Below are 27361 nucleotides of genomic sequence, written 5' to 3' on the forward strand. Positions count from 1 at the left end.
AGGTAATTTCTTTGTAGTTGAACTCTCTATATGATGGTTTCTTTGTAACTGAACTCTCTACAAGGTAACTTCTTCTAGCTGATCTTTCTACTGGGTGATTTGTTTGCAGCTGAACTCTCTACATGGTGGTTTCTTTGTTGCTGAACTCTCTACAAGGTGAATTCTTCTACCTGATCTCTCTACAGGGTAATTTGTTTGTAACTGAACTCTGTACAAGTGCATTTTTGTGGGTGATCTCACTGCAGGTTGATTTGTTTGTAGCTGAACTCACTAAAGGGTGATTTTGCTTGTAGCTGAACTCCTTGCATTGTGTCTAGATTCTAGCTGATCTCTCTACAGGGTAATTTGTTTGTAGCTGATCTCTCTACAAGTTGATTTGTGTGTAGCTGATCTCTCTGCAGGTTGATTAATTTGTAGCCGATCTCTCTACAAGGTAATTTGTTTGTAGCTGAATTGCCTATAAGGTGATTTATTTGTAGCTGATCTCTCTGCAGGTTGATTTATTTTAGCTGAACTCTCTACAGGGTGATTTACTTGTAGCTGAACTCCTTACATTGTGTCTAGTTTCTAGCTGATCTCTCTACAGGGTAAAGCTGAACTTTCTATAAGGTGATTTGTTTGCAGCTGAACTCTCTACTAGGGCTGAAACGGATAGCAACTTTTACTATCCGGATATCCTGAATAAAACCTATCCGGATATCCTACGGATAGTGACATCATCACTTGCTATAGAAACATTTTATAGTTTATTGTAAACATCCTTGTTTTACTAGTACTAGAAGCAAACAAACATTAACATGATAGCAAAAGGTTTGTGGTAATGTTACAGTGTTACTTTGCACTGTCTGTAACAAGATTGGCAGCTGAAGAAAACATGAATACAAGATGTAGCAGTTGCTACAAGACCTTTTCCAGGTACAACTAGTCGTAAAGAACTCTTTATAAGGCAATAACTATTCTGTTACAACTTCTTCAGCAACATTCACAGCCTCGCTTCGTAATTTAGCGGTGGGCGTGGTCGCGAGCAAGCTGATTAACTTACCAGGCTGCTGTTAACTTCACATAATCTAGCTTAGCTAACTCTCCATGATGAAAATTGATTCATCTAGTGATGAGAAAGTTGGACAGATAAATGGCTTTAAGTTATTACTATCCGCTTGGCTTCAAAGTACTATCCGGATAGTAAATTATTATCCGGATATCCGGATCATACGGATATCTGTTTCAGCTCTACTCTCTACATGGTGGTTTCTTTGTTGCTGAACTCTCTACAGGGTGTTTTGCTTGTAGCTGAACTCTCTACAGGGTGATTTGTTTCTAGCTTATCTCTCTACAGGTTGATTTGTGTGTAACTGATCTCTCTACAAGCTGATTTGTTAGTAGCTGATCTCTCTGCAAGTTGATTTGTTTCTAGCTGATCTCTGTACAAGTTGATTTGTTTGTTGCTGATCGCTCTAAAAGTTGATTTGTTTGTAGCTGAACTCTCTGCAAAGTGTTTTGTTTGTAGCTGACCTCTCTTCAGGGTGATTTGTTTCTACTTCTACAAGGTGATTTTTTGTAGCTGACATGTCTTCAGGGTGATTTGTTTCTAGCTGATTGCTCTACAGGTTGATTTGTTTGTAGATGAGCTCTCTACAGGGTAATTTGCTTGTAGCTGAACTCCTTACTTTGTGTCTAGTTTGTAGCTGATCTCTCTACAGGGTGATTTGTTTGTAGCTTATCTCTATACAAGTTAAAATGTGTGTAGCTGATCTCTCTGCAGGGTGATTTGTTTGTAGCCGATCTCTCTACAAGGTAATTTGTTTGTAGCTGAACTATCTATAAGGTGATTTGTATGTAGCTGATCTCTCTGCAGATTGATTTGTTTTAGCTGAACTCTCTACAGGGTGATTTGTTTCTAGCTTATCTCTCTACAGGTTGATTTGTGTGTAACTGATCTCTCTACAAGCTGATTTGTTTGTAGCTGATCACTCTGTAGGTTGATTTGTTTCTAGATGATCTCTCTACAGGTTGATTTGTTTGTAGCTGAACTCTCTGCAAAGTGTTTTGTTTGTAGTGGATCTCTCTACAAGGTGATTTTTTGTAGCTGACCTCTCTTCAGGGTGATTTGTTTCTAGCTGATATCTCTACAGGGTGATTTTTTGTAGCTGACCTCTCTTCAGGGTGATTTGTTTCTAGCTGATCTCTCTACAGGTTGGTTTGTTTGTAGCTGAACTCTCTACAGGGTGATTTGCTTGTAGCTGAATTCCTTACATTGTGTCTAGTTTCTAGCTGATCTCTCTACAGGGTGATTTGTTTGTAGCTGATCTCTCTACAAGTTGAATTGTGTGTAGCTGATCTCTCTGCAGGTTGATTTGTTTGTAGCTGATCTCCCTACAAGGTAATTTGTTTGTAGTTGAACTGTCTATAAGGTGATTTATTTGTAGCTAATCTCTCTGCAGGTTGATTTGTTTTAGCTGAACTCTCTACAGGGTGATTTGTTTGTAGCTGAACTCCTTACATTGTGTGTAGTTTCTAGCTGATCTCTCTACAGAGTGATTTGTTTGTAGCTGATCTCTCTACAAGTTGATTTGTGTGTAGCTGATCTCTCTGCAGGTTGATTTGTTTGTAGCCGATCTCTCTACAGGGTAATTTGTTTGTAGCTGAACTCTCTATAAGGTGATTTGTTTGTAGCTGATCTCTCTGCAGGTTGATTTGTTTTAGCTGAACTTTCTACAGGGTGATTGCTTGTAGCTGAACTCCTTACATTGCGTCTAGTTTCTAGCTGATGTCTCTACAGGGTGATTTGTTTCTAGCTTATCTCTCTACAGGTAGATTTGTGTTGATTTGTTCATTGCTGATCGCTCTAAAGGTTGATTTGTTGTAGCTGAACACTCTGCAAAGTGTTTTGGGTAATTTGTTTGTAGCTGAACTCTCTCCACAGTGACTTGTGTGTAGCTGAATTCTGTGTAGCTGAATTCTCTAGAGAGTGACTTAATTGTAGCTGAATTCTCTACAGGGTGCATGACTTGTTTATAGCTGAACTTTCTTCAGTGTGACTTGTAATGTTCTGCATCTCTATAGTGATATATTTGCTTAACTCTCCACATGGTGACTGTCTTCTTGCTGAACTGTCTATAAGATTAACTGTTTGCAGCTGAACTCCCTACAAAAAACTTGTGATGTAATAAAATTCTATAATGGAGTAAATAAATTAGCCGAATGCTCTATTAGGGTGACTGTTCTATTAGAGTATCTCGATCTCGCATTTGCTACAGGAAGGACTTTCTATGAAGATAATTCCAGCTATACACCGATTTTCAGCTCATTGCTCTTAGCAGTTTGCCTAGTAGGCGTGAAATCTAATACTTTTTTATTCTTAAAAATCGATCGCGTAATTGTGACACAGGTTGGGTTTTGTGCCATATCTCCGTGGTCTTTATCTCGATTCCTTTCAAACCACCAAAAGGCACTCCTACGATGGTTACTCCATCTACATAGCAATTTTCAACAAGCGGTTTACCCTGTAGGCATGACAACAAATCGATCTTGTTTTACGCGAATAATCGGTCATAACTCCTGAACCATTCATCGGATTTGTACCAAATTTGATGCTAGGATTCGCCGTTGGACTCCCTTTCTGTGTGCCAAATTTCAAGGCGTTCGGAGTACGCGTTTGCTTGTTATAGCAATTTTTGCAAGTGTGCGAAAAGACGAAGAAGAAAAAAAAAAAACCAAGAAAAAAAATGAAACTTTGGCAGCTTGTATCTCGAAAATGGCTGGAGCGATTTCCTTCAAATTTGGAATGTAGACTCCCCTGGCTGGCGGGCAACTGTGTAGCAAATTTGGTTCCAATCAGATAAGTGATCACCGAGATACAAAGGTGTGAAAATGACGTTTTCGTTCTTCCTGTCAATATACTCACGGGTGTGGCGCGCCGGCTTCTTGGACCGCACGACACACTACCGTGTGTCTTGATTAACCCATTGACAGCCAAATTCTCCGGGACCCCTGGCTGAATTGCCGAATCGCATCATATTAACTGTCCAGTACACAGAACTACTTAGTAACCATATATCTAAATACTCGTTATAAACTAAGGCGATCAACTGTGCTGTTTTTATTTACATAACAGTAACCACAATGAAGTTATCAAATGACAAAGTCTAAACTTCGGTAAAAACCAGCCCAAACAAACAATAGAATCCCAACTAGCTATTTACTAAGGTGTATTACACTCCAAAGAACTATTCTATACAGTTTACTTACAGTGCAATCCATTCCACAGCTGGTTTCTTTGTGATTTGTCCCATTTCTGCTGTTACGCATGCATATCTGCACTCGTGTCCACCATGCCACATCTGGGATAAAGCAGCCGACTGTCGACTTTACCTGTCTCCATCAATGTATAACACTTTAATTGTTATCAGCTACTAGGTTTTAATTTGAAGAACGATTTAATTTGCCTATTATAACAGGTTACACTTTACACAACAAACGTGCACTAGTCCAGGAAGGATCCGTTTATCTCAGAAACAGGGACTCCATGTGTGTATCCATTTCAGTATTAGTGCATCTCGCTATGAAACATGTTATAGCAAGGCTAAAGTTTATTCTATGAGTGAGTTATGATGCCAAGTGGTAGTGGCTGTTAATGGGTTACTTCTTTTCAAATAGAGAGCCCTTAAAACTACAGTATATATACATATCCACACAATAACAGCCAAGTTGTACAAAAAGGGTGTGGCCTTCAAAAGCCTGAGTGAAAAAGTTGTAAAATCAAGTGGCAGCCATGAAATTGCTGCAATGATGTTGATGACAATGAACTCATGTCAATTTTTTTTAAATTTAAAACATGGGTATAGAAATCACCGAAAATAGTAAAGAAACAGGAGTCAAACAAGCCACCATGTTAAACACACAGAGATCTCTACTTGGACTCAATGGATATGGTAGAAACTAAGAAAAAAACAGTAGTTTCTCCATAAATTAGGGGCAGATACGTACTGAGAATGCTTCTGTATAAATGTTTATTTCAGTCCAAATAGAGATCTCTGTGTGTTTAACATACTGGCTTGTTTGACTCTTGTTTCTTTACTTTTTTCATCAATCTGTATTCCCATGTTTTAATTTTTTTAAATATTTTTACACTAGTTTGTTTATTTTTTATAAATGTGACCGCATTTGCGAAAACGGGTCTTCCACACACACCCAATTCTCTGAACTTGGGAGACCATAACTTAGTGTTCAGTTAACATATGAACCTGAAATTTTCTCCATTCATTAAGCTATGGCAGTACTCACTACTGACTGAATTGCTTTTTCCAATCTTACGTTAATTGTCAAAGTTGGTAAATTGGATGTGTGTGGAAGACCCCTTTTCATATCAGTAGCATGTAAACCAGCAGTATACACACAAATAATTTAACAGCAGCAAGTATAAGCTATGTAAATATAAGTGGCAGCAGTATGTAAGCAATGTTATAATGGCAAATAAGCAAGTAGCCAGACAACATACAGCAAGCAAGCAACATATGTTTATATATAGATAAGCAATTAGAGGTGTACCAATATGGGGTTTTGGCATGTACCGATATCAGATATTGATACCACCAAAAGAAGCCGATAACCGATAGCTGATCTGAGATTTGCATTATAGTTTTAAGTGTGCATTTACCTACAGCATGTACATGTATTCATCGCTACACTGTGCCAGTGGTGGTATACAGATTGAGCTTCTATTGTGCAATCCAGACATTTAGGTACCCACAAACATTTTTATGTATACTCCCATGAAGCCTTAAGTGGATATTTCTGCATTACTCCGAATTCTATAAATGGCTTGTGAGAAAGCTGGTACAGCAAGTTTCCTTGGTTATCCTGAGACCCTTCTTTTTATTACAAAGGTACTCAACTGCTTAATTTGTAAAGGCTGTGATAAGCTTTGCAGCAAAAAAAAATAGAATCGTGTCTATTTGTATGGCTTCTCATAGTGTATCGCTTGTTGCAGTGAACAATAAGCCACTGGCACTAAAGAGCCACATGGATAACGTAGAAGACCAATACATAATCCATTTATGTACAAAGTATTTGCTACTATATAAATATCGGTATAGCAATATCAGTCCTTCTGCTGCTCTGTACTGATACCGATATTGGTAACAATTACCATATTGGTGGCTGATATTTTAGCCGATCCGATTATTGGTACACTTCTATAAGCAATATAATGTGCGTAACAACAGCAAGTAAGCAATGTACATGTAGGGAAATATAAATAAGTATAACACAGCAAGTAAACAATATGCAGCAAGGAAGCAATATCTTGTAACAACAGTAAGTAATATGCACAAATACAACAAGTAAGTAATTGGTAAGCAGAGTACATTATAATATCACAGCAAGCAGGCAATGTAAGTAAATGTAACAACATAAATATATACAAATAAGACAACAGCAAGTAAGTAGTAAACATAAACATATTGGCACCATATCTATACATTCATCAACAGCATGTAGCAACACGCATGGACTGCACTTACTTATAACACATGATGTAAAAGGTGCATACTTCTACTACAATATACGAACACCCTTCCCTAAGTAATGTTAAATGTCCAAGTAACCAGGGAGTGGGAGAGGAGGGGTAATGCTAGCCAATGGTATGCATTGTCTACTGCCAATTGTTGAGCACATGGTGCATCTGTGCAAGTATTCTTATTAAGGCACAACTATTCCTATTATTGTCCACCACGATCAAATGCCTGATGCTGCTATTGTGTTTGACATTAACTTTGTTTAACGTGGACCACTTGAATTATTATAACCTTCAACAAGTACCTTTGCCTCTTGGATGGTGCAGTGGCTCTTCGCCTCCCACAAACTGATGTTAGTGGTGGTGGTTTGGTAAGTGTACCAGGTCCTGGCTGTCACATTGGGTTAAAATCATTTAGTCCCAATTTGAGGTCAAATGTCTACAAGGCCCTGATAAACAGATACTTGGGCAAGGAAAGGATTTGGTGTGCAACGGTGTCTATTCTCCAAATTCCTTCCTTTAGGCCACAGAAAGGAGGCCACTAAACAAAGGGGCATCCTTTCACCCAAGTATCCACATTCATGTGTACGCAAGTGCCTAACCTGCAAGTGTGTAGCTACAATATCCTGTTTATAATGAATTGCTCTAGTTTGGCCTTTATGTATAATAACGTCTGGGTACTTATATGTATATGACAGTTCAGAGTAATTGCACTTTCAAAGGCACCTGGTTTATTCTCAGGGTTGTAAACTTAGACAGCTGATTCAACCCATAGACATCTGCTGGTCAAGCATCCCAACCATTGGATTGTACCATGCTATGCTTGGGTTTGACATACTACTTGAATGAAAACAGTTAGCAGCTTCAGCAAAAGTTGTTGAATTTCTACGGCATGTTGTATAGCATGCTACATTCTCTGAGACTTTATTTTACTAGATTAGTTGTTGTTTTTCTTATTAAGGAGGTGTGGGGGTTTGGTCAGTTTGCTAGGATGGTTACTACTAGGGATGGGAGCTACCCAGTGATCAAAACAGTGTGCTAATAATTGATCTATATTTATAACAATGAATGACCTAACAAAGTAGAAGCATTTCTAACTTTCAGTTTGGCATGCATGTGCACACGCGCACACACACAGAGGGGTAACACAAGAGCAAATTCAAAAGTACAGTACTAATGTTATAACACACAATGGAGTTTATACAGAGGTGTTCCTTTTACTTATTATTGTAAACCATTATAGACAGTCTAAGACACCATTAGATATACGTAAGCTATGAGTACATAATGCAAGAAAGCACAAGTAGGCTGGCACTTAAACCACAAAAACTAGCCTAATTAAACAACACTTTATTCATAATAACCACAACAATAATGGCAATTGTGTGGTGGTTAAACATACTTTCAAGCACTGGAGTGGGCAGAGCCACAAAATATAAAGTAATTGTCTGGTTGTCAAACAATATTTCAAGAAATACACGCATAGTATGCATTCTGTTCTTTTGGTGGCATCTTGAAATTAGTACTAGGCAGTATTGAAAAGTAATAAACGGTATTGTTTACAGCCTGCTATGCAGTGCTAGCCCACTGCCCCACTACACCACAGCAAAAATGCACCTGCAACCTGTTAGCCTTGAGCACACCCTACCTGTGGCACTCATCCAAACCCAAACTGCAACCCAGATGAGGCAAAAGACCCACCAACCTCAAACTAAACAAGGCTGCAATGTCCACTTGTTCACTGCCACACATACTGCCACACAATGATATTTTTTAGACATGTTTGCTTGGAGCATGGGCTTGTAGTCACCATTACTATGACACTGTAAAAACATTATGATATGTTTTAATCTACTGGAACTACGAGGCATGGCACTGTTTCGATTAGTGCCGGGGACTTTTTTTACATACCACAGTATGGCTATTGAATATAGTTTTGCTAAATTCAGCATTGAAGGAAACTGGTATCTGTGGTTTTGTATAAGTTAGAGTTAAAGCACCGCTGTGCGTGTGTACGGAAAATACAGTACGAGGGAGTGTGTCAAGAGGCTAATACAGCACGAGGCGAAGCCAAGTGCTGTATTTGCCTCGAGACACCCCCCGAATACTGTATTTTTCGTACACACAAGCAAGGCGGTGCTTTAAGTGATAATTATATTGTACTTCCTGGTCACGTCTGGCTCGGAGCGATTTTCTCTAGTACTCAAACTGCTGTGATTTTCGGTGATAAGGATATCAGTAAGTGTTCATATAATCCATTTCTAGTTGTAGAACGAACTAATAGGATAAGTTTGGCTAGTTTTAGCGATTTACAATGTTACGCACGTGATCAATCGTGCTGTCTTAGTGGAATCGTGTTTGAAAGCTTCGTGATCAGACGATCAGTAAGTGTTTATACAATCTATTCCTAGCCGTAGAACAAACTCGTAGCATTAGTTTGGCTGGTTTTAGCGATTTACGGTGTGTTGTTTACGTAACATTCCTTTATAAATTCTCCGCATAACTGTACTGTATTTGCCCAGGTGTGCTGTATTTGCCCAATTAAGTGCATAACTGTACTGTATTTGTCCAATTAACTGTACTGTATGACTCATACAGTACAGTAATGCAACTGATTAGTACTGTATGGAGAATCCGATACGCGGCATCGCTTCGATCCTCCCACGCAAAGTACAATATATTGCATATATAGCATAGTACTTTAAGGCTTTAAGGGAAGCCAGACCTGAAGACTCTGGCATTTAATTAAGTTATGTGTTGATGGTTTAGTTACTTAAGTTGTGACATTTGTACATATTACAACACTGGAGACATCCTGAAAACATTTTTAGGTGCTATATTGACCAGTGATAGGACAACAATACTAACTACAAATTTAAAACACAGGCACAACATAGCAGCTGAAAGTCAACCTAGTTCATGGCTACTGGACACCATTAACACATAATGTAGTTAATTAATTGCATAAGACCAATTGGTTGTCCTCAAGTACCATGAATGAAAGCCAGACAGTAATTTGAATCCATTGGGTAGTTGCTAATAACATAAAGTAATTACCTTTTGTATAAAGCTTTCAAACTAGTACAATCCCAATCATAAATGCTTCAAGCTAAATTATGAGAATAGCAAGCAGGTTCATGGCAAAATTATGTCATGTTTAACAGTAAGTGGCATACTATTAGTGTCCCACAAAGTACATACTATATTTGATATGAAGGAGTTTACTAACAGGATCTGCTCACTGACAACGCATACACGTACTGTGCATAAACACACATTTTAACAAACAGTTGTCCAAACCCCAATGATGCTAATTTGGCTAATTGTGTGAGAGATCAATAAGCTAGAACTGGTGAAGGAACCACTATTAGGAGCAGCTGTGGGAGAAGAGGAAGCAGGATTCTGAAACTAGTTACAGAGTTGGGGGTAATGCACTACATTTACGCAACATTATTTTTGCAGTAACGAGTAATATAATATGTTACATGATTAAGTAGCAAGTAATATAAAATGGAAAATTCATCCAAAAATTGTAACTTGTTGCTTCTTTTCAAGGCACAGTGTATTCAGCTTCGATATTGGTTGCGTTTTTGGGCCCAGACAGCACTATAGAGACAGCATGAACAAAGGTACATGGGAAGTGCCTTTGAAGCAAAGACACTACAACAAAGTATGCTTTTGTAGCTGAATTACATCTTGCTCATGTCACTTGTACATCCAAAAAATCACATTTCCAAGGTAATGACCCCAACTCTCAGAGTACATGAAAAGAGATAATGATATACTCTCAATTATTCCAAGGCATTAGCTTCTTATTAAGGAGGTTATACTTATTCAAGTAAAAAAAAACCTTTACTTTATTACAAACTCTCACAAAACTGGGCTTTTAAAGCAATCAAGCGTATTAAACGCTTCCAAAAATAGTTATCATACTACCCTTGAAAGCTTTCCATAACCTTGTAAAGGTAAGGTATCTTGAGACCAGAAACCAGTCAGCAACTTTCTAGAACTTTCATGACCACCACAATTGCTAAACAAGGTGAAGCTACTAGAAAAGAAAAGCACTTGCAAACACCAAATGCAGCAATCGCCAATTGTGTCAGACGTCAGGAACTCCTTAACTAGCCACAATCATACTTTGTACACATAAACAAATGCTCTGAAAAGGAACGAACTCACCAAAAAGAACCAGCGGCGACAACAAACACTATCCACAGCCTAACATTCACCTCACACCCGACCATTATGTCATTTGGAGCCCAGCAATCTTCGGAGCCAAACCAGCCAGCATCATTGGCGCAACCAAGCTACGGCCACTCTTGGAATCAACCAAACAACCATGAATCCAGATCATCATCAGCCTGGGTGCTCATCTCCATCCGCAACATAATGCTGGCTGATGGTACACATTGTCCACTGCCAATTGTTGAGCACATGGTGCGTCTGTGCATGTGTAAGTATTCTTATTATGGGACAACTATTCCTATTACTGTCCACCGTGATCAAATTCCTGATGCTGCTATCATGTTCAACATTAACTTGGTAACTTAGTTTACAGATATTTAAGCTCCATGTATTGTTTCCTTATTATTGAATGCATACTTTGTACTACACAGCTTTGATTCATCCAACTATGGACATTATATAGCATGCTGTGGGTAGCAGTAGTATGGCTTTAGTTAGGTAATCACAATAAGTCAAATACCTAGTGGTACACAATAATCATTGCTACTCTTAATATAATAAAATGTAGGTAATGATAAGGTTTCCAAATGAACATGTTAGTGTGAATAAATTGGATACTTATCAACACATATTAACACATTGGTTACCCTTGCAGAGACTAAGTCAGAAAGTCAACGCCAAAGTGAACCTAAAAGAAGCAAATTTGCTTGAACGTGGATGTTAACATGGCAATATGCATTAAAAATAGGCCAAAGACATGAAGAAAGACATAGGAAGGTAGCTTTTATCCCCAAAAAGTATGCACATTTTGCTGTTGGAAAAAAATCCTAAAAAGATGAACAAAATGGCTCAACATGGCAGATTTCAGTTCTTTAAATGAAAGTACTTTATCAAGTCTTTTTGACTTCATCTTTGCTAGTAGACCTAAACTTCTTCCAAATTAACTTCTAGCGCTTCTTAAGTGGTGTTTAGTTGAGTGTTCTATTAGGATTTTGGAAAAACATAGGCGATCTCTCTATTATGAACCACTACTGTGGTTCACAATTTTAATTCAATTTGCTGTTGTAAGGAAAACTTGCATGGTCACAAAAGTTTTCCTTTCACCCTATATAAATCATTCAAGGTACGTGCACATATTTGTGAATATACAAAAGCCAAGTAGACATGCATGCAAACCAATAATGTGTACATATGCATAAATGGTTCATAAGTGTACAGAGACATTTTTTAAAAACTGTAAAAGCTTGCAAATTCATGTCAATTCATTTTCCTGTTGTTTCAAACCTCTCAGTTACCATACATACAGTACACTGTAAATTCAGAAGTGTGAAGTTCATACTGATGGTATGACTCCTGCGGTCGCTTAGTGTGGTCGTCATACTTCTGTAGTATGAGTATCACACTAAGCGACCGCAGGAGTCATACCATCAGTATGAACATCACACTTCTGAATTTACAGTGTATGAACAGTACAGGGAACTATTCAGCATCTGGTTTCAGACTCTGAACGTGATTGTTTATTTATATACATAGTAACACATCAAGTTAATACAATCAGAATGCATGACTTTAAAACAGGTGATTTTTAAATGCTGAACACCAAAAATACCAGTCTTAAATAATGGTAATACAGTCACAATGGACAAAATCTAGGAATTACATAAATGACAAGAAAATTAACAGTACATAGTGCTGGAGTTGTTCTACTATAACTTGCTTGGATATTCATCTAATGTGCATGTACTTACAATATCCATCAGAACAAAATAAAGCCAATCATGATATTTGGTGATATCTTCACTTTCATGGCTAAGAAATTTGATCAAAGGAGTCTTATCATCAATAGATTTTGCATCAGTAGGTTTAGAAGTCCTATCACATGTTGCTTCTCCAACAATTCCTCCACTGATCTTTACATAATCATTGTACTTCTCTAAAAATACAGCATATGTATGAGATTCAAACAATGATCTCATTTTTCCAAAACATATTGTAATGAGGAAGATATTAACTGTGAACTTTAAGTTAGTAAGGACTTGTCCTTACAATTGTTTTTTAAACATAGATCATCATTGGTGAGTGCTTACTGAATGAATTGCATAATGTGACGATATAATAAATACTGTTGTAGCATAATATAGGAGCTTAAATGGCCAACCATTACTGTATTTGTGCTATACAAGTTAGGTTTCTGATTAATCTTTTAGCAAGAATATATAAACCTTTGTGATCGATCACTCTACGTTTTGTTCCATGTTGAGAGAAAACAGCCAATAAAAATGATCTTTTATTAAAGCTACAGCAAATCAGATGATTAGTGATGACAGTGAACAGCAGACATGTGGCACTAATTTAGGACAGGGTCACATCAGACAGCGCACTTTACGGCTTCACCATAGGAAATGTATGGTGAAAACTTTGATTGGTTATAAATAAAACGTTGAACATTTGGATGACAAGATTTGAAATTTTTAGCAGATCACGAAGGAATGAGCCAAATTTCAAGCCTTGCATAATCAATTATTTTGAGGATTAGCTTAATGTGAATGCACTAGATAATAGAACCACCATACTAAACAATTACATGAATGATATCCCTCCAAAATTTAGAGAGATGGTACAGCTGTAATCATACTTTGAAAAATCTGGTATCAAGTCAATGATATAAATCAAGAATAACTCCTAACTGTGCAGGACTCGGTATTGATTACAAAATGATACCTTAATTAACCCTTAATTTCCCAGCATATAATTATACATTTTCTGTACACATATCTATGTATGTATTTGTAGCTGGATGGAAGGTTCTAAACTACCCACATTTATTGGATCAATATCATCTTAATGCAAGTATAGGGATCCTGTTTATACAAGTTGACAATACATGTCTATTATCTTTCACATGGCAACTGCATACCTGTAACCAAGAGTCCATAACTCAATCCCTATAATCATTGCAGACTTGCTACATAGCTACCTCTTGTATGTACAGTAATATGTACCACACTTTGTGTATGTGATTCTGGATGTAAATTTTACTGTCACACTTGCACATGCTAATTTATGCTGCATACAGCTACTGGCTCGCTTAGTACTTCCAGTTTCATGCACTTTCATGCACGTGTACATTGGCTGCTGCATACAGGTATGTAGGCAATGCCTACAACCATTTGCAGGCTAATTTCATACCTTCATGCGATTTCTTCATGCTTTTAGCAACATCTGCATGTACAATAATAATTTTTACTATATTGGCAAACATAGGGAACGTATTCTGGGTGCAATGTTTTGTTGGATGTGTATTCATGTATAGAGTTGGCTGTTTACAGTTATTTAAATGGATAGTGCTTGAGTGCTACTCACAGAATTTCAGAAAATTGAGTACTGAATGTGCGCGGTTCTGCTTAGAGTCAATTGTATACTTGAATTTGATCTGATTGGCTCAGCCACTGCTAACATGGTAGATGCACAAGTACTATATGACTCTCTTCCTCTGTAACATGAAAGACAAAGGGTACCAGACTAGCCCAAATGTGCCTATGGAGGAGTGACCCATAATGCTTTGTCTGCATGTGTTGTGATTTACCCACCCACACACAAAATATGATATGTAGTCTGGTTGTATTGACAGCTGGCTAGTGCTGTCAGCAATTGCTCTAAATTATGCTTCACGATGGTCAAAGTACATAAGTGGTTTGACTGCAGGAGACTTCATATGTTTTTCTCTGTAGGTAGGACTATGTAGCATAGCTGAAAACTAACTTGACAGTGACTAATGTTACGGGCACATTTTTATGTCCGGCGTAAATCTTTCCCACAAAGTATATAATTGTAATAAACAAATGATGAATTGTAATAAACAAATGATGAATTGTAATAAACAAATGATGAATTATTTTACAAAAGTCAACAATCAAATTATTTTTGTAAGGAATTTATTACAATAAAATGTGGTGAAACAAAATAAATTAGCACCTGATGTGCTAATTTATTGACATTGGGCTATTAAGTACTGTAACAAAGGAATTTAGTACCTAAAGTGCAGCACTTTTATTACATTTATCCCTACTAGCTTATAAATTTCTAATTTTTGTAAATAGTTACCCAAGGAATAATAACTTACTACTAAAGTTATGATAGAGACTGGTAAGATGCTCATGGAGTTTAGGGGAGTATCGTTTAGCACTCAATCTTATGACATCTCCAATGGTGATATTCAATGCTCTTTCATAAGTCACTAGATGTGACAGGTGGGTATGGATCCACTGGTAGAACTCCACCAAATCTGGAAGAAGAGCTCCACCCAATAGCAGCTTATCATACTCCCATGTAAATCGATGAAGAACAACAAGGTGAGTATCATTAAGTTTATGAGCTTCTCTAGCAGCAACAAGATTTTTGTTGTACATAATCTTTGTTGCTAAATAAGGGTACTGTTGGTTCAGAGTCCTAGGACAAATTATAGTACAAATTGTACAACTGCAAATATGAATAAATACCTGTATTTCTGAAAAGCTGGTAGCTTCCACATTGAATCAGATGAATGATTTTCTAACTACATACACAAAACTGTAAAATATCCTCAGTTTTCTAATCTATACTTACTTCAACTTGTAAATTGGCTTTTGAAGGCTCATAAATACATGTGTTCCATGTTGTTTCGTATGTATTAAGTGAGTCCAGATCATCAAATCTTCCTTTAGAGAAGGGAAGTTTGCCATCTTGATATAACTGTTTATAATTTACAGTATGGCAATAAATAAGGCTGACTATCATACCATACCATTAACAGCATGTACATGGACTTCATAATAAAGAATGATCTTTCATCATCACTGCCCACAAACTTTAAGTTGGTCCTCATATACAGCCATACAAACTTCAACTGTGCCATACAGTACTCTCTAATGGACATCTGATCAGACAGTATGTGACCTTCATAAAGAAAACAATCCATAAATCTCAAAATTAACGTTAAACAGGGAACATTGTGAATCAAAAAATGTGACCAGTCCTGCAAAAACAGGGCATGTGGACACAAATGATGCACTTATTCTAAATTAGTATTTTACAGTATCCAGCACTGAAGGTCTGACAGCAACATGTGCTGCAGCCTTTAGATTATCCTAACCTAACAGGAACTGGAGACTTTAATGATTACTTAACTTTTCTAACAATAAAGTGAAACAGAAAAGGGCCAAAGAAAGGAAAAAAATCCCTCCTACCCAAGGATTCAAACTGCAGGCTACCCAATGTCTAGTCGAGCACCACACTCAGTCTCCTCCAGGAGGGATGGATTTTCTTCCTTTAAACCTAAGTATTTATTCTTATTAGTACTCTGACACAAACAATAGGACATTTGTCAGTACTGGAACAGGATATTTACATTCTGTATTGTATTATATAGCCAATTAAATTTTAACTTAGGTCTGAAAATTGCATGACCATACCATGATGAATTCAGAAGTTGTGAGTCATGAAAGTTTGAAAAATTAGGTAAATTTATATGCCCACATACCCTGTTTTCGCAGGCCCAGTCACAAATTGCATCTAACCACCAGGTGTCTAATTTGTACTAACAAACAAATACAGTGGAACCCTCAGTTATCCAGACCCCCACTTATCTGGATTCTCAGCTAACCAAACTATGGAAACGACTGCTCTATTAGAGTAGTGACTGTTCTATCAAGGTAATTGACCAATATTGATATTTTTAAACCAGGTGCATGCCCACAGCCAACCATAGGCCGGCTGTGAGTACGCGCCTGGTTTACTGAAATTGTTTTCCGAAAAGTGTGTGTGTGTGTGTGTGTGTGTATGTTTGTATGTTTGTTTATATGTTTGTATATTTGTTTGTCTTTCCACACCCATGTGAGAAAAAAGTTTGTTTTCTAAAAACAACCGTTATGTGATAAATAGAGCCTGTATTAAATTTCTGGGCAGGTAAGCTTGGTTTAAGACAGTTAATACATGCTGGCTTGAAATACGGGTGAAACAAGTTTATAAGGACGTGGTGAAAGCCTACCTAAAGAGCTCTACTGACTTCAAACAGCCAAAAAAAATACAGTTGGCCTCCTAGGCTACCGGGTATAACGAGTTCCTTCGAGTTGAAAAGGGGCGTGTCTGTACATATGCAAACGAAAATGAAGAGTAGCTTTGAGGCTTTGCGTGGAGAATTTGTGTAAGGAAATGTTATAGATGAACTACAAAACAGTTAAGAAAATACTTCTGTGCATTATTAGTGGGTTAAAGTATTTTGTTCAAGGTATGCTCCTTAGCAGTGCTTAGCAACATAATTACAGAATTACAAAATATTTCATCAATTACAAAATATAAATTCAATTGCATATGTAACAACAAAGCAAAACCCAATATAAATATTACTGTTAATTAATTCTAGTTAGGTTTGTTTGCTGCATGGCACCTAGTTTTTAGAAGTAGCACAACATCAACTTGTTACCAATATTCTTTATGCTGTTTTATACACAGTTTCATTTTTCAGACTTATGTACGACTCCTGGTCCCAAGGGGTTCGGATAACAGAGGTTCCACTATAATAAAATTTACTTTGTTTACTATACAAATCAGTCATGTGCTACTGTAGTTTTACAATTAGTTGTAACACAGCATAGCACCAATACAAATCAAATAAAGTAAGCATCACCACAAGAAGGCCATAATGAAGTGAGAATATAGCATTGCAGTTAGCTGGCCAAAGAACGGTACTGTATGATTGCTACCTGCTTAGCAATCTTTGTTTGTGCAGCTCACAATGGTGATTTTAAAAGAGAAAAATAGCTAATGAACAAACACAGAACTATATTAGCACTGGTTGATTTTGGCACTAATACTACCACCACACAAACCTATTGAATTAGGTAATATAATAGCTAATCAAGACACTAAAATTGCTCCATGCACGGATGGCTATTTCTATCACATTTTGCATTGGATTTGGAACCCCCCAGCGTACAGTAAAATCAATGCTCAATTGTTATTAAATTAAATTCCATAATCTTAAACAGTCATCAGTGGATGTGGCGATCATTAAATACAAATTCGCATGTACAAACTCAGCAAATGCAACAGCAGGTGTACAGTGTACAGTATAAGTGTCAATGTGGAGGAATTCTGTTTTCCCATGCACTATTTATACTCCTAACACAGCAATAAGGCAACTTTATAGAGGTCTTGCTAGCTAGCTGGTATTTAATGTGGAGTGGTAAAATACCACCTGGCATCATTAAAGAGCCAACTGTTCTGAATGGATTTGACAGAATTGTAGCAGTGCCAACAAAAACTGACAAAGTTTACAATGTAGATGGTAACATTAAGTCCATAGACTACCACAAAAAGAACTAACTGCGCTATTAGAGAATATTAATAAGGGATTCTTTCATATCAAGATACACGGTAGCATGTCATACGGCCAAGAAAGCCGGTGCGCCACACCATGAGTATATTTACAGGAAGAAACAAAACAAGATTTTTGCATACGTAGTTCCATGTTCCCTTCTCGAATTGAAATAATTTTTATGCTGCAAATTCCCTCCACCTTCAGCACCTCACATACCAAATGTGAGCAAGATTACCTAACGCAATCATGAAATATAAACCTTCAAAATTCAGTTATTTTTTCTTCGCTTAGGGGGTTTGGGGGGCTTAGGTTATTCTTTTCGCACACTTCACAAAAACCATTATAAAATACAAATGCATAACTTGGTTTTCTTGAGCTTTGGTACACTTTAAGAACATATTATGGCACCAAGTTTGGTGCAAATCTGATTAATAGTCATAGAGCTATAGATGATTATTTGCAAGGCAATTTGTTGTCTTGCATACATGGTAAACTGCTTATGAGAATAACTTCAAAATCCATATGCGCATAGGTTATACAATACAAAAAAGTTAAATCTATGCAAAAACAGCCAAGCTGTATAAAAGGGTGTGGCCTTCAAAAGCCTGGGTGAGAAAAGTTGTGAAATCAAAGGTGGTGGCCATGAAATGGTTGCAATGATATGGATAATAATAAATTTTATATGGCATTACTAAAATTTATTATCATCCACATCATTGCAGCCATTTCATTGCCACCACCTTCCATTTCACAACTCAGGATTTTTGAAGACCGTACCCTTTTTATACAGCTTGGCTGTTTTTGTGTGGATAGAATTTTCAGATAATAAAGCATCAAAAGCAAAGAGCAAAATGCTGACAAACCAGGATAGAGTAAAATGCAGTTACAGTAAAAAGTGAACTAACTGTATAATAAATCCAAAATGGCACATAATTCTTCTCTTCAATTCAGCAAGATATTTTATTGAAAGACTAAAACACTCTATATTGCAAAAATATGCTTAGAGTTCAGCAACAAAATAAAAACAGGCAAAATAAGAATTAAAAATATAAGGTAAGTTTCTCATCCAACAATGCCAGAGGATCTATATTTCATTATGTATCAACTAGATATAGCTGAATTTGATGGTTCAAATGACTCAAACTGAAAGATCTTAGTCTGCTCTATAGTTAAGTATTAACTAAAAACTTGTTTTAAATGCATTAAGTCACCAATGGTTGAAAAATTCGTAAGAAGAAAGGCGGTGCAATAAATTATGCTATGTGGCCTAAATGCAAAATAGATTTGTGGGAGAATGAGGCATGCAGACATCCCCCGCCCCTGTGCCCTATTTGGATTTGCCTTAACAGAGCAATGTTTTGATAGCTACTACATACCCAAGAAATAATAATGATCAGTAGTAGTATTATGGTAATTTGCAACTAAGCTTTTAGCTTGACAAAATTTGTAAAATGAAGATACCATTGCACAACTTTCAATTTAAACTTATACCATTTAATTGTTCCATTACGTTGGGCTGTGTCACCAGTCCAACACAGAAAGCACCAAAGTTGGTCCACAACATCAAATACCATAAGGGTAAACTGAGTGTGTCTGTTCTGGCATAATCCTTCCTCCCATATTGGCCATCTTCATCTAACTCACATCCACAGTCATACATTAAACCTCCTTTTTTGACTGTATTAGTATACTAAAGAATATGCCATTGCAATTTTATATATACATGAACAGATAGCATTACCATGAATCCAGTCATATGAGAGTCTTCTAACTCTCCAGGACAAAACATGTGATACCAAATATGGTTACTACGACTTGGTAGAGCAAACACAACTGCAATCATATTAGCTAGTGCATGACGTAGATCAGTATCTGATGGATCTGTAGAATACATACAAGCACATAAGCAAGTACGTATATCAATGCATTATAATTATATTCCTATTTGAGAATTGCCACCCAAAACACAAGCACATATCTTTGATTCTTGTAACCCTTTGCAAGATATCATAAAAGGTGCAGAGCAAGGTTCGTATGCTGCTGCATAGACCTTTGCTGAAGGAAATGATAATTTTGTCAATAAAAGATATGAAAATCATACATGTACAAGTCTATATCAGATTGTACACATTGTCTTTCAGATGTCTGTATACCGGTGGCAACAATTTATCTACTTGACTTTAAGTGTAGTACTAGTTTCCAAAGTTAAACTACCGTAGAGTCGGGTTGTTAAGCGCATGTATCTATTAAGTGCATATTATTTGTTAAGTGCATACACATTTTTTGTGATTAACCATGGATGATCAGTGGACATGGCCAAATGTGAAGCACAATCAGACAGAGTTACACATGAGAAGAAAAGCTGGAAAATTAATGTCTCCTCGTGTACTTACGTCTCCTTTCACAAAAATTAATTTGCTTTGTTCATCACAAAGGATTTCACTCAGGAATGGAGTCAAATATGGCGTGGAATTACTAACTACTCTATTACAACATAGTGATTCCATGTTAAACACACCATAGCTATTTTAAAGGCATGTGTGCCTACCAGATTATCCGAAAGGTATAAGTGCACGCACTTAGCAACCCAACTCTACAGTATATTCTGTACCGCTTCAATGATGTGCTGACATACAGACTTTACAATGACTACATTGTATTTCTGTCCACAAGTATTTTAGGTAATGGATATCTCTTATATACTTGTGTACCTTCATAATCCTGCCTTGGATTAAAGAACTTCCAAATAGCATCATGTTTATCAACATTACCAGATGGGATTATTCTCCTTACTTCTCCTGCACTTGTTAGTTCTAATCTATTATCGTTGTAGTTCAACGGGTTGGAAATTTCTTCTATTTTTATCATTTTAGTAGGATCAAGAAAACAAGTTAGGACATTAATGTGTTCATTCGTTAACTTCAGAACATCCTTTGACTTTTCAAGTAACAAGATTACATCACGACAATGTTTCTAAAATATAATATTGTGAACTACAATAAACAGCTGTTTACCTACTGATTTTACATAAGTATACACAAAAAATATATACAGTAAATTTACAGTAACAAAGAGAACCTTGTTTCAGCACTTTTAATGCACTGACCCTACTAGCTACCATACTAGCTTATTTCTTATTATCCTTACACTTGTAATTATGTTTTTGTGCACTATAGTTAATGGCACACACACGGAGTGATGTGTGGCCAAGGAAGTTAATGTTGATACTCAACAGGCTTTATGCAACTTGTAAAACACAACTGCATGCATTCACAACTTGGTAATTCCCTGAAAGAGACAAACCTTATCTTCATGGACATTTCCTTAACATGAGTAATACTCTATACCGAATTGAGCTACTTAGCTTTCTTTAACAGCATTCAAAATCCAATGCAGAAGTTAAAACAATAAGAATAATGATTGAGATACTGCAATAAAACAGTCATTTGGATATATGTGTATGTACTGAGCTAAACAAAATCTTATAGAGCCTCAAAGAAAAAGTTACTGGGAATTTAGTCAGCAGGGTTGTAGCCACTGGGCACATCGTGGTGCAAAGTTTGGATGTAATATGATAAGCAGTCAAGGAGTTATTAGTGATTATTCATGAAAAATAACACCAATATGTTGTCGCACCTACAGGGTGTGGTAAGAAGCTGAAAATCGGTACATGGATAGGTTAACTATTAAACATCAAACCTTTTGTAATTTAAAAGAAATTGAGCTAAAGACCATGAAGATACAACAAAAAACCCAATAATGTATAACAATTATGCAATCAAGATTACCTAATAAAGGACAAAGACTTGTCAAGCCTACCAGACAAACTGCTCAGGGGAATGATTTGAAAATAAGTGTACAGATGGATTAATCATCTTCAATGGTTTAGAGGAATACCACAAAGTTATAACAAGAAATCCAACTTTGTGTAGCAAGCGTGAGATTGAGATACTCTAATAGAGCAGTCAACTATAAAATTACTTCATAAAGTGTTCAACTATAGAGAGAAAACGTAAACAAGTTATCCTGCAGAGAGTTAAACTACATTTTGAGTCACCCAAAGATAGCTCAACAAGAAACATGCCACCCTGTAAAGAAATCAGCTAGAAACAAGTCACCCTGTAAAGATTTCAGCGCATTTCAAGTCAGTTAGAAACAAGTCATCACTCTGCAAAGAGATTAGCTGGAACAAGTCATCTTGTAGAGAGATCAGCTGGAAGCAAGTCACTCTGTAGAGAGATCAGTTAATCACCAATCACCCTTAGAGAGATCAGCTACAAACAAGTCAACCTGCAAAAACTTCAACTGCATTTCAAGTCTCCATGCAGAGACTTCAGCTAGAAACAAGTCAATCTGTAGAGAGCTCAGCTAGAAACAAGTCATCCTGCAGAGAGATCTGCTGAAAAAAATTGACCTGTAGAGAGTTCAGTTAGAAACAGGTCACCCTGGATCAGCTAGAAATAATTCACCATGTAAAGAAATCAGAGAGAAAGACAAGTCACTCTGTAGAGCATTCAACTACGTTTCAAGACACACTGTAGAGAGTTCTGCTAGAAATAAATCACCTTGAGGAGAGCTTAGCTGGAAACCTGTAGAGAGATCAGCTAGAAACAAAACACCTTGTATAGAGAGAATCAAATCACCCTTTAGAGAGTTCAGCCAAAAACAAGTCACCTTGTAGAGACATCAGCTAGAAACAAGTCAACTTGTAGAGAGATCAGCTAGAACCAAGTCACCCTTTAGAGAGATCAGCTAGAGACAAATAGACCAGTAAAGAGTTCAGGTTACCCGGTAGAGAGATAAGCTAGAAACAAGTTGTCCTGTAGAGAGATCAGCTAGACACAAATAGACCTGTAGAGAGTTCAGGTCACCCTACAGAGAGATCAGCTAGAAACAAACAGACCTGTGTAAGTTCAGGTCACCCCATAGAGAGATCACTCTCTGTAGAGTAATGTATGCAGCAGCACAGTGCAAAAATCCTGCACATTTTCATAAAAGTATGAACCTTTCCATATTAGTAGTACTCCTCACGACATAAAACGTTTTGATATAGTGTCATCGCAGATTTGACTTTTTGGTGACCTTTATGGCCATTTTTGCCCAGAAATTTAATCATGTCTGTCTTTAACTCCCTGAAGCATTAATTAACTTGTAAAACAATTGTGCCAAAGTAAAGATCTTGTTGAATGAAACAACTTAGTTTTTATTTGAAGTTAATAGGTGATTTCATTCTAAAGTTATAATCATTTATACTAGGTGAATAAAAATTTAAAAATTTAAAAGGGGAATAGGGATCGCTGAAAATTGCTGTGAAACAAGAAGGGATTGCTGAAAAAAGCCATGAAACAAGATAGGATCGCTGAGAAACAAGAAGGGATTGTTGGGGTGATAATGCAAACCACAAATCCCTATTTTGACTCTCTGTCACAAATCTTTTGTTACGTACATGTTGTGTCATTTTAAAATGAGTCAAAATAGGGATTTGTGGTTCACATTACCACCCCAGCAATCCCTTCTTGTTTCATGGCTTTTTTCAGCGATCCCTATTCCCGTTTTAAAATTTTCATTTTTTTATTCATCTAGTTTGTGTACTTTTTTATTACTCCATGCAGAAATGGATTTGTTTTATTGACAATGATAATTGCTGCAGATACGTATAGCAATTTACATTAGTGGCTGTCAGTAAGCATCGTTGTTATCAGACACACTTGACTGCATTATTAGTGTATTTACGTGACTGCTCTTGGCTGTGGACAAAGACTACACATGTACATTACACACATTCTTAATATTGAGCAGCTGTTGTCTTGCTACATGTGTCAGGACACTTATTTATTGTAGTATCTTCATGCAGTGTACATAAATACTCTCCAGATGGTATGATACTAAGCTAGCTACTTGTCACAAGACTTGGAACTCTGACAAGGATATAGTAAACATTCAGTGTTTTGTGCATTTATCATTTCAGCAAAGACCATACAGAATAGGAATCATATACAGTGTATGGAGACTTTCCAGGGTGCATGGACTACAATTATTATACTGAGAACAATTATGGTGCACAGTAGATATAATGTCAGAAAAGAGATACATAATAAATTTGTGCAGAGTCTGTTGTATTGTATCCATTGGGTATGCCACAGTGAAATCTATGCTATGGACATATATGAATAGATATGGCTTCCCACAAACAATAACGCATGACATCTACAAATGAATTATTTCACATACTACATCACATGCAGTTAGTCTGTAGACTGAGCAGTAGCTAATCTGCATGCATACACATCATTCACAACAACAAAATCAGATACTGTGTAGCTGAAATGTCATGCAAACTATGGGTTTCAGCAGCATGAAGTCATGTTGTTTACACAATGCAGTCAGACATATGGCTCTCACAAATAGTTTTAATTTTAACAAGACTATGTACCGTATAGCCAGAAATTTTCAAGGAACAAAACTTTTGTGAATTTCACGTACAGTGATAGCTTAGTGAAAATATGATCGCAAAATATTTTGGGTTTATACACATAGCTATTAGCTTACCAAATCTGTTTTCTAGACTTTTGTGAATTAAAAAAACACAAAAAATGGATTTTGCACTGGTTCGCGACAGTTTCATCCCTCGAAAATTTCCCACTTTACGGTAGTGACTCCACCCAACTTTAGGCTTTGCGTGGAGAGGAAATATGGTTTATAGAAACTATGATCATAGCAATGAATAATCTCTGGTATCAGCACTATCACTTCGTTTTGTCTCTGAGAGAGCATGTGTGTGCATACAGAAGAAATAGGCTATACTCATCATGCAGAGATGCTATGCACAACCTTTTAAGTGTAAGAAGTGCTGTTGCAGCTTTCAGCCTTGACTAATGCTACAACAAACCCCAAAGGAGCCTAGAGGAGCTCACACAACGGAATCCTGTAATTTTATTGCTATACAGCTTCTTTATTATATGGAACTGCTGCCAACCATGAATGGTGAAGAGAACTTATAAAAAATTCGAGGTGTAAAGTGGTTGGCGATCTGTGGAATACGGAGCGGGTTTATTAATAGGTCATGGACATGCGGAAGGATGGCTACGTATAAGGTTTTTACAGTAGCTTGAAAAAGTGGATAACTTTTGCTGTACATGAGTGAAACAAAATAACATTATGAATAATAATAATAATAATAATATGAACAAAACGGCATATTTCAGTTGTGTCCCAAATACAGCTTGGCTGTTTTAGATTAGTTATCACTTCTTTTTATAATCTAAAGCCAGCCTATGGCCAGCTTTAGGTACAGTATTGCCTTTAACATGTCTTTATTCTTTACTATAGGAATAAGGATTATGAGGGAGAATGATATCTCAATTACTTGTGTATATTTGTAATTTACAATCATGTTGATTGATCATAATCACATTTACCACTACACAGGTAGAACTGTTTGCAGCTGAATACTCTACAGGGAACATATAGCTAAAATGTCTATAGGGAGGCTTGTACTGAACTCTTAGACTACATGGTGAATAGTTTGTATGTAGTTGAACAGCGATTCGTAATCTCTCTACAGAAAGAATTGAAACCTAGGATGCAACCTTCAAAAAGGCCAGGAATAATCCAAGGTTGCAATTAATAAATGGCTGTGATGGTAGGTTAATGGCAAAAATTTTAATGACGACAATTCAGGTGAATTTGGTGCTGATTCCTAGTGAGGAGGCAACTCATATTCACCTGATGTGTCGTTATTAAAATTTTGTCATTAACTTTTACTATCACAGCCTTTTCTTGGCCACCACCTTAGATTTCACATCTTTTTTTTACTCTGGCTTTTTTGAAGACCACAACCTTTTTTTGCAGCTTGGCTGTTTTTGGATTAAATAGGTATAAACCATATATCTACATGACATGTTGGTAATAGGACTCAATAGATGGCATTATACGTACCTTCTTACAGTAGAACTCATAATACACACAGAGCCATATCATCATCCGAAGAGATGAAACCTTGTCATAACTCTTGTCGCCATTTCTAATGCTATTACAAATTTACAAGATGTAATTAAAATTAAGATAATGAGCATAGCACTTACACTGACTGCACATAATTTAAAAATTTTGTTTGCTTTGCTTGAGAATCACCTTCTGATATGCTACAAAGGTTACCACATATTTCTTTGTACATTGAAGTGAATTGATGCTTAGTTTTTTTGCTGCCCACAATAAACGGAAATAGGTGACTACTTGAAGAAGGAGTATTCTAAATAGACAAAACAAACGATTAAAGAGACACTGTTGTTTTAGTCAATATTGATTCACACCTCCAGTATTTCCTTAACATACTGAAAGCATTGAAAGCTATTCCACCATTCCTTCTTCTCTTCAGAAAACTTATTCAAGACACCTCGTGGACCATATTTCTCAATTAAATGCATCAACATTATGTCATAGTGTGATTGAGTTGTAACTAGGCAATTAATGTCATCAGAAATGTCTAGTAGCTGTAACAACATATACATACAAGAATTATCAATTATCATTGAGTACTAGCTTGCTGTGATAATGTACCAAGTATGCAAACCAGTGCCAAGTATATCACAAACATACAAATTACAAGATATGTATTTTTTGCAGATTAACAAATTTCGCATGGTATAATTTTTGTGGAACACTTGTTTCACTCAGGTTACTTATTATTAAGTTAACCTTTTTTGTGAATAGCTAAGCAACCATGAAATCCACAAAACTGATTTCCCTCAAAAACTGTACGTGTATACAGTAAACTGTACATATACAGTAATAGCTTTATGTATCATAGGTTTCCATGTCAAAATTTCAAATGGACTGCTGTTGTACAACTATATCGTTTTGTGATGGCACTATGTACTTTTTGTTAGTACACTTACCATTAAGCATACTCAGTTGTTGGAGATAAGGTAGTGATAAGATTTGCTACAGGAAAATCCCCTATTTCTATACACATGGATATGACCAGTGTACAGAAAATTAGAAATTGTAGAATTGAGTAAGGATCATAGAACTTACAAAAGCAATAGATCATCACACTTGCACACAGCTGAACTAGTGGATATTTAATTCCTAGTTACTACAGCTGTTAAGCAATATCCCATCAAAAACCAGTTTATAGCTGTAAAAAAGTGCACATCCAAGTAAAGCATAGTTTACTGTGTGTGTGACAAAATGTTGTGATATACCACAACATGGCCATCTGTGAGGTATTCAAGTTATAAATATTAATCAGATAGTACAATTGTTAAAGTATTAATGAGAACTATGCGATGCTGCTATTTTTT

The 27361-nt window shown here is 36.5% G+C and overlaps 1 protein-coding gene across 1 annotated transcript in view; it reads right to left on the reverse strand.

The window, feature by feature from the left end:
• The window catches only part of LOC136264092 (uncharacterized), a 167986-nt gene that overhangs the window by 10085 nt on the left and 130540 nt on the right, over positions 1-27361 (reverse strand). Inside the window, exons 71-81 of the mRNA XM_066058781.1 lie at positions 26369-26548; positions 26141-26307; positions 25995-26085; positions 20768-21029; positions 19798-19937; positions 19548-19746; positions 15483-15634; positions 15305-15430; positions 15199-15254; positions 14823-15148; positions 12448-12632 (exon numbers count right to left, since the gene is read on the reverse strand). Coding sequence (XP_065914853.1) covers positions 12448-12632; positions 14823-15148; positions 15199-15254; positions 15305-15430; positions 15483-15634; positions 19548-19746; positions 19798-19937; positions 20768-21029; positions 25995-26085; positions 26141-26307; positions 26369-26548 — 1884 coding nt within the window. The remainder of the gene's footprint in view (positions 1-12447; positions 12633-14822; positions 15149-15198; positions 15255-15304; positions 15431-15482; positions 15635-19547; positions 19747-19797; positions 19938-20767; positions 21030-25994; positions 26086-26140; positions 26308-26368; positions 26549-27361) is intronic.

The sequence above is a fragment of the Dysidea avara genome, chromosome 8 (assembly GCF_963678975.1).
Source record: "Dysidea avara chromosome 8, odDysAvar1.4, whole genome shotgun sequence".
NCBI classification, from domain to species: Eukaryota; Metazoa; Porifera; class Demospongiae; order Dictyoceratida; family Dysideidae; genus Dysidea; species Dysidea avara.